A 13,666-nucleotide genomic window follows, 5' to 3' on the forward strand; every position below is an offset into this window, starting at 1 on the left:
GCAGTGCCTGGGGCCCCCCAGGAGGAGGTCCAGGAGGCCATGGTGTATCCATCCTGGAGCCCTGCTGGGGGATGTGGCTGGAGGCAGGGTGTGGGGGTCACTGGTATCTGGGGAACTGAGAATTTCAGGGTGCTGAAGGCGTCCAGACTAGAGCCTGGCTACAGGGCCAGCACCAAGGGCCCCTCTGGACGGGCCCGGCCAAAGCCTTGGGGCTCGGAACAGGAAGTGTCTATCTTAGCAGCAGAGAAGTGAGCAGATGCCGAATGAGTGTGGTTTCTAGTACACACACGGTCATGTGTCATGGTCATCTGGGTGACAGCTCTGTTCTGTGGAGGGGGAAACTGAGGCTCAGAGTGTGACATGACTTGCCCAGGGCTTCAGGCAAGAAGTGATGGAGCCAGCACTGGAACCTGGTCTTGCCTGGCGTCCTGGGGAGATGGGGTTCTGGCCTGGAGCCAGCGGCCCCCAGTTCCCCACCAGATGGCTGAGGCAAGCCCTGGGGCCTGGACTCAGTCATTCCTCTGCCCTGAGGGCTGTTCCTTGTCAGCCCTCACCACTCCTGTCAGGCCACATCACAGATGGTATGGGGCAGAAATCTGGTGCCTGGGCAAGTGACGGGGCGGAGGTCCGGGGCTGGGGTTAGGGCAGGAGACCCCAGTGTGCCTCCTTGGCACCCATATGCCATGGCCACCAGTCCCGGAGAGACAGAAAATAGGCTTCTGGGTCCGGGGGTTATAGTCAGCTGCCTGCCTGAGGGCCACACCTGCTGCCTTGCCTGGCAGAGCTGGAGGGAGTTGGCTTCTGCGGAGGGGCGGGGGCTGCTTCTGTGCCCTCTGGGCCAGGCACCCAGCCCCCACCTAGTTCCTCATATCTGAGGGAAGTGTCTCTAAGTCCTCTTGCCTGTGTTAACAGAGCCCTGAGAACAGCCAGGAGGGCAGCAAATGAGGGTGGCCCTGCCCCCAGGTATGACCTGGTGATTGGGCTGGGGGGACTGGGGTCAAGGGGCGTGGGCAGCATCGGGCTCTGGGCAGTTGTACACAGTCCGGTTGTTGGTAGTGAGTATGGGGACTGAAGGCTGTGCGTGTGGCTGCTAGGCGGGGTGGGCGGTGTGTGAACCTGGAGGCTGTGTGAGGTGTGCATTTGTGGTATGCGTGGGGTGTGCATAGTAGACCCAGGCCTAGCTGGATATGTAGTGCTTTTAATTCCTGTGTGGAGAGCTCTGAGGGCTCTCCTGAGTTCTGGGCGCTGGGGTCCCTGCCCAGCCTGCCTAGGATGGGGTGGAGTGCTGTGAGGCGGGGGCGGGGGGTGTTGGGGGGTGGACGAGCACAGGCCGCAGGTCTGAAGCTCTAGGCCTACCTTCCTCCCCTTCCGCTCCCCCCACCGTTGGGCCTTCCCTTGAATCCAGAGCACAGCTCTGTGCAGACAGAGGGCTGTGAAGATGCAGTTGGGGAAGGGTCCTCGCTGAGGGGACTCCAGAGCTGAGTGGGGAAGGAGTTGGGACTGTCAGGGCTACCGGATCCAGGCCTGACTCATTCATTCAAATCAGAATGCAAAGGAGGCTTACACCCACATGGGTGACCAAGGGCAGATCCCTAAACCTCTCTGGGTGTCACTACTGTCCTTTCACATCTCCTGTTCCTGCCCCACTGAACTCTCCCCATCTCTGGATCTGCCAGCTCCTTTTCCGTCCCCGGGTCCTGCACACTCAGTTCCCTTTGCCTGGAAGTGCAACCTCCTACTTATGCTCCAAGGCCCAGCTCAGGAGTGCCCTCTGGAAGCTTCACTGCCTCTGCCAGACAGTCACATCCTCTGAAGGCCCTGTTGGCTCTAGCAAGTGACCTGGGCAAGTTTCCATTTCACACAGCCTCCATGAAATGGGGTAAAAATCCCAGACCTTGGGACTGTACCGGGGATGATTCAGGTGAAGGTGGGAATCTGGTGGAGGCTGGGCATGCAGTGGATATTTAGGAAACCAAGGAAGTGGGAATGTGCTTGTCCTTAGCTAAAGCTCAGGGCTGCCTTTCTGCTGGACTGGCAGTACTGGTGTCCCTAGTCAGTAGTGGGCAGGGATGGCACGAGAGAGATGCTGTGCTGGGACAGAGAAGGGGCGATGAGATTTAAACTCTACCATTGGGTGTTGGAAACGAGGTAGTTAAAGGACAGAAGGATGAAAGTTTTGGCTCCAGCAAGAGGGACTCAGGCCATACCTGCAGAAGGACTGGTTGGCAAGGATTGGGGAGATTCCAGACAACCCTTACTTACCCCTGGACTGAGTGCCCTTGTGAGCACAGCCAGGTCCTGGGCTCTACTGTGAGGGTAGGGGAGACAAGAAGGGGTACAGCGGTACAGGCTCTCAGGATACCCCAGGCCAGGTTGGGGGTTGGGTGGAGATGGACCCCCCACAAATGGGACAACCAGGAACAGAGCAGGAGCAGCACTGAGCTGCATGACTCAGCCTCTGAGGCTTAGGGGCCCAAGGGGGCAGTCAGGGAGGACTTTCTGGAGGAGGCAGCCTGGAATCAGCACCTGAAGGTGGGAGGATGTGGTTCATTTACTCATTGACAACAGACAGTTTTGGGGGCTTCCACGTGTCAAGCTGGTGCCTGGTGCAAAAAGTGAAATGGAGGGAGTGGTGGGCCAGCTGAGCCCGGCCGAGGCTTGGGGCATGTGCTGACAACTTGCAAGTCATTTCCTCCCTGTGGGTGTTTGTTTCTTCATCTGTAAACGGCAGGGCTGGAGCCAGTCGAAGGATGGTCAGAGGAGCTGGCCTTGAGGACACTGGGAACCATGGAAGGGGCTTTGAGCAGGTGTGGGACAGTGGTTGGCCTAGTGGAGAGGGGCTGGAGGGAGACAGGGTAGAAGCAGGGGCAGGGTGGTCTGGTGTGATGGTGAAGCCTGAGATGGACCCTTAGGGTTGGGGGAGAGGGGAACCCCCCACCTTGTGGCCATTGCTGTCTCAACAGGATGACACTGTCCTCTGCTGGTCCCTGCTTCCTTGTGGGTGGAGATTCAGTGATGTGTCATAGCAGCCGAAGGGCTTAAACCTCCAAACTTGGCCAGGATTAGGGTGGAGCAAGTGAGGCAAAATAAGTGAGTGCAAAACATGAGGGAGGGGGTGATCAAAAAGCTCAGTAATCAAAGTAAATAATAATTTTAGGAAATATTTAAAAAAATTTTTTGGCTGCGCTGGGTCTTTGTTGCTTTGCACAGGCTTTCTTTTAGTTGCGGCGAGCGGGGGCTGCTCTTCATTGCAGTGCGCGGGGTTCTCATTGCGGTGGCTTCTCTTGTTGCGGAGCACGGGCTCTAGGTGCGCAGGCTTCAGTAGCTGTGGCGTGTGAGCTCGGTAGTTGTGGCTCGTGGGCTCTAGAGCCCAGGCTCAGTAGTTGTGGCGCAGAGGCTTAGTTGCTACGTGGCATGTGGGATCTTCCCAGACTGGGGCACGAACCCGTGTCCCCTGCATTGGCAGGCGGACTCTCAACCACTGCGCCACCAGGGAAGCCCCAAGCAATATTTTTTTAAAAATCAAAATTAATGAAAAATATCCAAGATAAACAAAATATCAAAAATTTAAATAAAGAGATTCAGTATCACTGATTTCTTTTTTTTGCCTCAGGCTCTAGCATGGCTTAGCAGGGCATTGCTCCAAACTTCTTTTTTCAAGCAGCTGCCTCCTCCAGGAAGCCTTCCCTGACCCCCATCTGCTGAGGGCCATGTGGGCTGTTTTCGCCGGCTGGGTAGTATCTGACACCCTCCAGCCTGAGATTCCTGGAGGGTGGGTACACGTCTGAGGTCTGGCTCGTGCTTCTAATGCCTCAAATTAGGTTGTCCTAGAGGGGTGTCAGTGCGGAGTCCCAAGTCTGACCTTGGCCTGAAGCGTTTAGTGTAGGATTAGGAACTTGAGAGAGGCCCAGGAAGGGGCTGGGCCCTTCTCAGGGACAGAGGTGGTTTCTGTTTCCCAGTCCTCATCATTCCAGTAGCCTGGTTGGGCCATCATCCATCATTCCATGTTGAATCTTGAGAATACTGCCTGACCTGTAGCAGCTGCTCAGTTAGAGCTTGTCACTGTCGAGAGGCAGTGAGCAGACTGGTTAAGAGTCTGGAGCTGCACCGTCCAGTAGAAATGTAATGCGAGCCACAAGTGCAATTTGAAATTCTCTAGTAGTCACATTAAAATAAACAGGTGAAATTAATTTTAATAGTATATTTTATCCAAATATCCAAAATGCTATAATTTTATTATGTAAGAAATAGAAAAAATTATTGAGATATTTTATATTCTTATTTCTTTGTACTAAGACTTCAGAATCCAGTGTGTATTGTATAGAGCATACTTCATTATGTGACCACTTTTGGAGTTTCAGTAGCTATATGTGGCTACTACTAGTTACTGTATTGGACAAAGCAGGTATAGACTATATTCAAATTGCCCCTTCCCAGCTGTGTGACTTTGGGCAAGTTGCTTAACCTCTCTGTGCCTCAGTTTCATCTTAAATTGTGAGGTATTACCTCATAGGGTTGCTATGAGACTTAAACAAGTTAATAAAAAGTACTTTAGGTGCGTGGCATATAGTAAAGACTATTTACATTGTCTTATTAAATTCTTTTTAAAAATCGTCATTTGAGTAGCGCTGCCATTTTTTGCCAACTCTTTATGAAGTACTAATTACTTAAGATTTATTTTTGAAATATTCACTTTTGAACCATACCTATTTTAGCCCCATCCTAAGAGATAACTGTGAAGTCTACTTAAGATAAATACCTAATTAGTTAATTTTACATGTTCACCCGTGCCCCCTAAAGTCATCCTGCAGAGACCAGCAGTTTGTGGTTGACCCTGCCCTAGTAGCAGGAAACGTGGCTCTGCCCAAGACCTGGCCCTTCGACCCACCCTCCCGAACAGAGCCCAGGCCGTCTGAGCTTGCTGGTGGCCTGCCCTCAAGGATGGCCGCTTCTTTCTCCTGCCTGGAAACACCTTCTTTTGGTTTCCATACACATTTAGGAGCAGGACCCCTGGGGTCTCACGCCCTTGCCTCACTCCTCCACCCCCCAGCTCTCAGGCTTAGTGGAGAGGGCCCTGTCTTCCTGGGTCTCCCCAGGTTCCCTTTGACAGGCTCTGCACTGTGGGGTCCCTGCCTCAGTCATGCAGCTGCATCTGCCCCCTCCCCATGTCTTCCCTGGGGGCAGTCCAGCCTCCTGGCCAGGCCCGACATCCCTGCTACAGCCACTGGTCCTGGGGGAGGGTCAGAGAACGGGGTGTCCTGACTCCCCTCTCCCGCTGGTGTGGCCTCCACCTCTGGGCAGGCCTGTCGTTGGTCTGCCTCCTCACGCTGTCCTCACCCCCGCTGGAAGACTTCCTCCCTTTAACCATCACCTGGTTTCCATTAGGCTCCCTGAACCCTTCCCTCTCTTCCTTCTCTTTCTCTACCCTCTTCCCCGTCTCTCGCTTTCTTGCATCTCTTTCCTTTTCCCCATCCCTCGCCCCCTCCCCCTTCCCCCTTCCTCTTCTTCCTCCTGGCATCCAGCTGCCCAAAGTGGCCTTGCCTCATAGGCTTTCTCATTTACCCCTGTCCTTGCAGCTTCCACCTCAGGCCAAGATGAGGGGCCGTTCAGAGTAGCTGCCGCCTCCGGGGGACCCTGGCATTCTGGGCAGCCCGGCTGGTGGTGTGTCAGGGAGGGATGGGGGCTCTGGGCTGAGTGTGGCAGGCTAAGTCCCGACACTGAGGTGGAGGAGGCTTCATGAAGATGAGACCTAAGGTCCCGCTTTCCATTTTGAAAACTGAGATTGAGAGGCAGAGAGAGGGTGAGGCCAGAGACCTTGCAAAGAGCCACCCGAGCGGGCTTGAAAGGGATGGGGCCACGCAGGGAGGGACCAGTGGGTCGGGTGGGGTGTGTACCTGCTTACTTGATTTCCTTCCATGCCTGGTGAGTTATGGTCTCTTTCTTACTCCCAGATGATTGTGTTATCTTTTAAATTGTAATTTGTTGGAAAATGGTATAAAATTAAAAAGATACAGAGGATATAGTGAAAGGTAACCCTCCCTCTCTTGTCCTTCCAGCTGCGGGTCTCCTCCCCAAAGGCAGTTTCTTGTATACCCATTGGAGTATTCTGTGTATAATGTGTGCATATGTGTATATGTATTCTTTTTCTTTAACCCAGATTTTTACATAATAAAACAGTGTTCTGCACCTTGCTTTCCCACCCAACAATAAATCTCTAATATCATTGCATATGAACTTTAGCGTCTGCCTGTGGGTAATTTTAGTTGGGATTGTGTTAGCTTTAGCTTAACCCTGGAAGAACTGATGTCATTATAATGTTGAGAGCCAGCTTATTTAAGAACATCAAATGTATTTCTGTTCATTCGTGTCTTCCTTTGGGACCCTCAGGAGCCTTTTTTATTTTTTAAAAAAGTATCTATTTATTTGGCTGCTGCGGGTCTTAGTTGTGGCACACAGGCTCTTTGTTGCGTCGTGCAGGCTTCTCTCTAGTTTTAGGTGTGGGCTCAGTAGTTGCAGCACGTGGGCTCTTTAGTTGTGGTGCGCGGGCTCTAGAGTTGCCCCACGGCATGTGGGATCTTAGTTCCCTGACCAGAGATCGAACCCACGTCCCCCGCATTGAAAGGCAGATTCTTAACCATTGTACCACCAGGGAAGTCCCTCAGGAGCCTTTTAGAAAAATTCACATAGTTCAATATTTGGATGATAGAAAAAAGATGTAGAGTGAAAAGTTTCCCTCCACATGGAGGTGGGTTTCCAGGGAAGCTGATGGGGCCCAGGGAGGGCCTGGGCAGTGTGTGCATGTGGTTTTGTAAATTCTTACAAAAGTAAGATGTTCTTTTTTTGTGTGTGTGTGTGGTACGCGGGCCTCTCACTGCTGTGGCCTCTCCCGTTGCGGAACACAGGCTCCGGACGTGTAGGCTCAGTGGCCATGGCTCACGGGCCCAGTCACTCCGCGGCACGTGGGATCTTCCCGGACCGGGGCACGAACCCATGTCCCCTGCATCGGCAGGCGGACTCTCAACCACTGCACCACCAGGGAAGCCCTCTTTTTTTTTTTTTTAATTAAAAATTTTTTTTTGAATTGAGATGTAATTGACATATTAGTTTCAGGTGTACAACATAATGATTTGATATTTGTATATATTGGAAAACGATAAGATACTCTTGCATTCTTTTTCTGAAAGAGGGCATCCAAATTGGGTAAGCTTCAGGCCCTGTGAAGTCTGGCTCTGCCTCTGCTCCCTCCTGTCCTCCTCAACCCTCAGTTTTCCTCCTTAGAGGCAACCAGCGTCACCTGTCTCATATGTATCTTTTCAGAGGTATCTTATGCATTTAGTGGTAGACACATACTGATCTATCCTTTCCCCCTACCCCCTTTTTTTTTTTCCCATGTGAAAGGCAGAATGTTCTCTATACTGTTTTGAACCTTTCTTTGGTCACTTAATACATACTGGAGGTCATCCCTCATCAACACGTAAGGAGTTTCCTCCTTTTTTACAGAGTTTCCTCATTTTTCTTTAATCATTTAGCAACACATCTTGGAGGTCATCTCACACTAATATGTAAAACGTTTCCTCATTTTCTATGGCTCAGTATTCTCCTGTATGACTACACTGTAATTTAGTTAACCATTCCCCGATTTTTGGGTATTTTGGTTACTTCCAACCTTTTGTTGTTATACACAATGCTGTAACCAATAACCTATGCACGTCATTTTGGACATGCATCAGGAAGACTGCAGGGTAAGTGCCCATGGGTGGCTGGATCAAAGGGCACAGAAGCATCGGGGTTTCAAATCGATGGTGGCATTGCCCTTCCCAGAGGCACTGGCCCGGCCAGGGAGGGGAATGCCTCGCCCTGTCACCACTCAGTATGGGGAGGTTAAGTTCCTTTTCCTGTGTTTAAGAACCATTTATACTTTTCTTTCTGTGAATTTCTCTGTTCATATTCTTTGCCTATTTTTCTGTTAGGTTACTGGTCTGTGTCTTATTTCTAGGTGCTTTTCACTTTTTAGGAAAATTAGTCTATGTTTGGGGTGTGAGTGACAGCCCCTGGTTTGTCATTTATATTTTGGCCTTGCTTATGGTACCTTTTTATTTTTTTTAATCATGCAGGAATGTTTGATTTGTATATAGTTGAGTATTTTATTCTTTTCTTTATCCTTCTGGATTTGTATCATTTCCAGAAGGCTTTTGCCTCTCTGAGACAAGGGTTTTTTAAGTCCTTTCATGGTTTTATTTATTATTTTGAAATCTTTGATTTGTCTGTAACTTATCCTGTTGAAGGTGTAGAGGTCCAGCTTTGTAGCTTGCTCCACAGTTGTCCCTACAATTTAATAATCCATCTCTTCCCCACTAGTTTGAGATGTTACTTTTGTTGTATACTAAATTCTTAGATTTATTTGGGTCTATTTTTGAACTTTCTGTTCTGTTTAATTGATCTGTCTGTTCAAGTGCTGGTAACCTGTACTGTTTTAATTGCCATGGTTTTATGTTTTAATATGTGGTGAGGCTGATTCTCACTCTTTACCCTTCCTTTGTCCCACTCCCTCACTTCCGGAATTTTCCTGGCTCTTCCTGCTTGTTTGTTTTTCCACATGAACTTTCAGATAAACTTGTCTGGCTGCTGCCCTCCCCCCCCCCCCCCCCCCCCCCCCCAGTTCTGTGTGTGTGCTTAGCAGGATAGTACATATTTATAAATTAACTGAGAATTAATATCTTTATGATAGTCTCTATCCAGGAGAATATCATGTCTTTCTATCTGTCCAGCTCTCCTTTTTGCCCGTTAATAACACTGCACATTTTTCTCGCTATAAATCCTGCACATTTCTTTCTTTCTTTTTTTTTTTTTAAAAACTTTATGTATTTATTTATTTTGGGCTGCATTGGGTCTTTGTTGCTGCGCACGGGCTTTCTCTAGTTGCCGTGAGCAGGGGCTTCTCTTTGTTGTGGTGCACAGGCTTCTCGTCATGGAGCTTCTCTTGCTTCTCTCGTGGAGCACGGGCTCTAGGCGCACGGGCTTCAGTAGTTGTGGCGCATGGGCCCAGCAGTTGTGGCTCGTGGGCTCTAGAGCGCAGGCTTAGTAGTTGTGGTGCATGGGCTTAGTTGCTCCGCGGCATGTGGGGTCTTCCCGGACCAGGGCTTGAACCCACGTCCCCAGCATTGGCAGGTGGATTCTTTTTTTTTTTTTTTTTTTTTTTTTTTGCGGTACGCGGGCCTCCCACTGCTGTGGTCTCTCCAGACGCACAGGCTCAGCAGCCATGGCTCACGGACCCAGCCGCTCCGCGGCATGTGGGATCCTCCCGGACCGGGGCACGAACCCATGTCCCCTGCATTAGCAGGCAGACTCTCAATCACTGCGCCACCAGGGAAGCCCCGGCAGGTGGATTCTTAACCACTGCACCACCAGGGCAGCCCAATCGTGCACATTTCTTATTAAGTTTATTCTTGGTGGTTTTTATTTTGTGATGCTATTATAAATGAGGTCTTTCATCCTGGTTTCTACCTGGTCATTGCTTATAAATATCAATTCTGTTATATTAATTTTGAACCCAGCTATCTTACTAAATTCTTTTATTGTTTGTAATAGTTTCTCAGCTGAGCTTCTCGGGTTTTCCAACTCCAAACTTGTATTATTGTTAAGTAATAGATTAACTCTTCTTTCCCAGTTTTTATACCAATGATATATTTTTGTTGTCTAGAACTTTTATGATGATGGAAGTTTTTCTACTGTTTTTCCATTAAGCAAAGTGCTGGTTTTTATTTTAAGGAAGTGTTGATTCATTTCTATTTTACCGATACTGCAATTTTTGTTTAAGTATGCTGGATATTGAGTTTTATCATATGCCTCTTTAGTATCTGTGGAGATGAGCAGATAACTTTTTTCTTTTAATCTGTTAATCACTGCTTTGCATCATCTGTTCCTTGACTCTTGCCAGTTCAGGAGTTCTTGAGTATTGGTAGGGGACCTTAGTCCCCATTGCCTAGCGCAAGGCTATCAAATGAATGAATGGCCTTTCCTATACATTTCCCCCTGTCCCTCTTCGGAGGTGGGGGGGGGTTGCTCACTCACAGGACCAGGACCCCAGAGGCTGTGTGATGCTGGGTTGCCTCATCTCCTGGAGTATTCTGCTTCCTCCAGGGGCATGGAGGTGGGAGTAAGGCTCAACCCACAGACTGGGCCTGCAGGGGAACCAGCAGTGTTATCCCTCAATCCCACCTGTACTTGCTAACCCCTGGGCCTGGCCCTCAGCTGGAAACTGGCACCTCAGAAGGAATTGGGTCCTTGCCTGTGGCTTGCAGCGGGCGGGAGGGAATGTGTGTGCAGACATAGCCACAGCAGTGGCCAAGGCTGTGGATGGGGGTTCGGGTAGTACCAACTCTGAAGGCCCTGGAGGGCTTCCTAGAGGAGCTGGATTCTAGGAGGCCACAGGGGTGGGGTGTCAGGTTTCAGACAGTGGGAGAAGCCTGCATGTTCAGGGACCAGGCAGTACCTGGCCTTGCCTGGCACATGGGACACAGGGGAGAGGGCTTAAATACAGAGCTTACCCATGGCGTGGGAAAGCCACAGAGAACTGTTGACTGGGGACCTATACCTGGGCAACCATGCCTCTGACCTGTGCCCATGTATCTCTTCCAGGTTTGGACAGAGTCCTGCTGGCTGGCTTCTGCTGACAGGAACAATGGCAGAGGCCGGGGATGGGGCCCTATCGGTGGCCGAGTGGCTGCGGGCACTGCACCTGGAGCAGTACACCAGGCTCTTTGAGCAGCACGGACTGGTGTGGGCCACAGAGTGCCAAGGCCTCAGCGATGCCCGCCTGGTGGACATGGGCATGCTGCTCCCCGGCCACCGCCGCCGCATCCTGGCTGGCCTGCTCCGTGCCCACACGCCCCCAGCCCCTGCACCCCGCCTGACCCAACGGCCCGTGCCCATGAAGCGTCATGTCTTCCGCTCACCACCTGTGCCCACCACTCCACCGGAGCCACTGCCCATGGCTGGAGAGGATGAGGGGCTGCCCACTGCCCCACCCATCCCACCCCGGAGGAACTGCCTTCCACCCACCTGCTTCTCCCCCCCATCCACGTCTGCCCCAGACCCTGTGCTGCCCCCGCTGCCTGCCAAGCGGCATTTGACAGAGCTCAGCGTTCCGCCTGTGCCCCCTCGCACTGGGCCCCCCCGCCTGCTGGTGAGGTGAGTGGATGCCATCCAGAATGGAGGAACATGGGCAGAGGACCTAGATGGTTGAGGGGGAGTCTGTGGCCTTTGCCACTAGGGTAAGAAAGGCACCTTGGTGGAGGGAATAGCATGTGCAAAGCTCAGAGGTGGGAAGCACCATCCACGGCTGCTCTGAGCAGACAGTGTGGCTGAACTGTTGTGTGAGCGAGGGTGGGTTCGTGGATGGCGCTGCTGGGACATGCTGTGAAGGCCAGGTGGGGAGCCCAGGGAGGTTTTAAGCAGAGCGATCAGATGAAAGCTGAGTATGGAAAGAATGACCCGGCTGCTGCTAAGGTTGATGGGGGAGGAGGCTGGGAGACCAGTGAGAGGGCGCAGGGCCAGGTGGGAGGCCCCCGCTCAGGCTGTGCTAATGAGACTGGAGAGAAGTAGGCATATTGGAGTGAGAGGTCGGCACTAGCGTGGACAGGACTTGGGGACGGCCTGGGCATGAGCAGAGAGGGAGAGAGGAGGCGCATGGCGTCCAGGTTCCCATCTTGGGTAGATGGTGGTGCAGTTTCTGATCTGGGACCTGGCCACAGGAGGGAGCTTGGGAGGAAGTCTGGAGTTCAGTTTGGGGCCTGGTGAGTGTGAGATACTGGGAGACCAGAGTGCATTTCTCAAGTCAGGAGGTAGTATGTGGAGGAAATGGGAAGTCTAGAATGAAGAACTCGTTCTGGGGGACGCAGCAAGTGCCCTGGGCCTGGCACGGGTACTCCCGTCTTCCCCTTTCACACTGCTCCTGCCACATGTCACCTGATCCTGGAGACACTTCTCAGGCCACATCCTGCTCACCCTCCCTCCTCCCCAGAACTGTTTTCTCCCCTCCTAGCTCCTGGTACTCCTTGTTTTCTTGAGTTTCCTCCTAATTCTTTGGACACGCCATTTAACCTCCTTTACATATGCCCTCCCTTCCTGCCATTTGCTGGGGTGCCCAGCTTGGAGGAGCATCCCCAAGTATGGCTGGATATGTGGGGTGTAATGGAGCTTTTTTGCAGCACTTGGCCAAGTCACCCTAATCTGGGAAGGCTTCTTGGAGGAGGAAGAGATATGCAGAGAGAGGTCTCCTGGTCCGTGTTACTGTTGGGCACTGTGCTGGGTGCTTTGCTCACATGCTCTCTTTTGATCCCTGCTCAAGTGCTCTGGGGCATTTGTGTCCTGTTTTCAAGCAAAGAAACTAAGGCTCAGAGAAGGGAGAACATCACTGGCTGGATCCATGCCAAGTATATGCTAGGGGAGCCCCCGTGGGGAGGGTCTGGGAGGTTTTCCTCACCCAGAGAGGGGCATAAAGTAAAGGGGCCTTCAAAGCCAAGCCAGGGCTGTGGTGTTTTGAGATTTGACGGGTGAAAGCACAAAAAGTTTATTGTGCCTTTCCCGGGTTCACACAACTGTGAGCACCACTGGGGTCCCCCAGGAGCCTGGCTTATAGACCGGACTGGAGTTTCCTGGTGCCACTGCACCCTCTAGTGGCCACTTTCCTGCATGTAGGAGTAATTTCTCTTTTCTTTAACTCTATCATTAGGATGGAGTGTGTGTCTGTCTGTTTGCTTGTCTCTGGGGGTTGGGAGTGGGTGAACAAGGGCAGGAGGCAGGGCCCTGTCCGTAGGAAGTTCACGAAGGCTGAGGAGGCAAAAACCCCAGTCAAGGAGTGGAGGCCTGGGTTCCTGCCTAGAAGGCAGGATACCTGAGCAGGTCCAGCTGGCTCCATGACTCTGATTAGGAGCTGCCCCTCTGGGCCTGTTTCCCCATCAGGTGTCCTCCTTGGCCCTCCATGGCCCTCCTGGTACTGACATCTGAATTCAGGAGACTTTCTGGGTAGAGCAAGGGTCCTACCTTCACCCCAGGGTACCAGGCCCCACTCTCAGATCCTCAGTCTGAACTTAGCCAACGTCTGGGAGAGGCCAGACTCCCATGGTCAGGAGTCCGGCCCCTTGTAGCTAGAGGACCCAAAATTCATTCCGTGCTCACAGAATTTGTAGGCAATTATTCCTTGCAATTTGGGGCTGTTCCTTAGGGCAGAGTGACAGGTGAGCTGCCAAGCCTGGCTTCCTGTGTCCTAGGGCCTTTGACATTTGGAATTGTGGGCATCTGCAGCCCTAGCATCCTGGGCTCGCAAGGTGTACAAAGTCTTTAAAGCCCAGAGGGAGAAAAACTAAGGGCGGACAGAGCCTCACATGTGTGTAACAGGCGAAGTCTGGGCAGGTTTGGGGCGAGGATTCAGCCTGACTGGCTACCCTGTCCCCTCATAGCCCCTTTCTATGACTCCAGGCTCCGTGGTGCACAGTGGATGACTGCTCAGCCTGGCCTGCTCCTGCCCCCCTTTCAGGAGTCCCCGCTTCCTGATGTGGCCTTCCTGTCCTTGCCTGCACCCTCTAGTGATGAGGGTCTCACCCTCTCAATCATAGGGCCTCTCACACCAGATCAGGTGGTGACTGAGGGAGCATTTTTGCCTGGC

General features: G+C 51.8%; 1 protein-coding gene across 7 annotated transcripts in view; it reads left to right on the plus strand.

The window, feature by feature from the left end:
• Positions 1-13,666, plus strand: part of ARAP1 (ArfGAP with RhoGAP domain, ankyrin repeat and PH domain 1) — a 63,575-nt gene that overhangs the window by 12,226 nt on the left and 37,683 nt on the right. For 6 of the 7 annotated variants that reach the window (XM_032640810.1, XM_032640806.1, XM_032640808.1 and 3 more), the window contains one exon: positions 10,639-11,190. In XM_032640810.1, the coding sequence (XP_032496701.1) occupies positions 10,682-11,190 (509 nt within the window). In that variant the 5' untranslated portion in view covers positions 10,639-10,681. Of the gene's footprint in view, positions 1-881; positions 964-10,638; positions 11,191-13,666 lie in introns of those variants that run through there. The other variant, XM_032640809.1, reaches the window with a different exon arrangement.

This window comes from Phocoena sinus, chromosome 8 (genome assembly GCF_008692025.1).
Source record: "Phocoena sinus isolate mPhoSin1 chromosome 8, mPhoSin1.pri, whole genome shotgun sequence".
NCBI lineage: Eukaryota > Metazoa > Chordata > Mammalia > Artiodactyla > Phocoenidae > Phocoena > Phocoena sinus.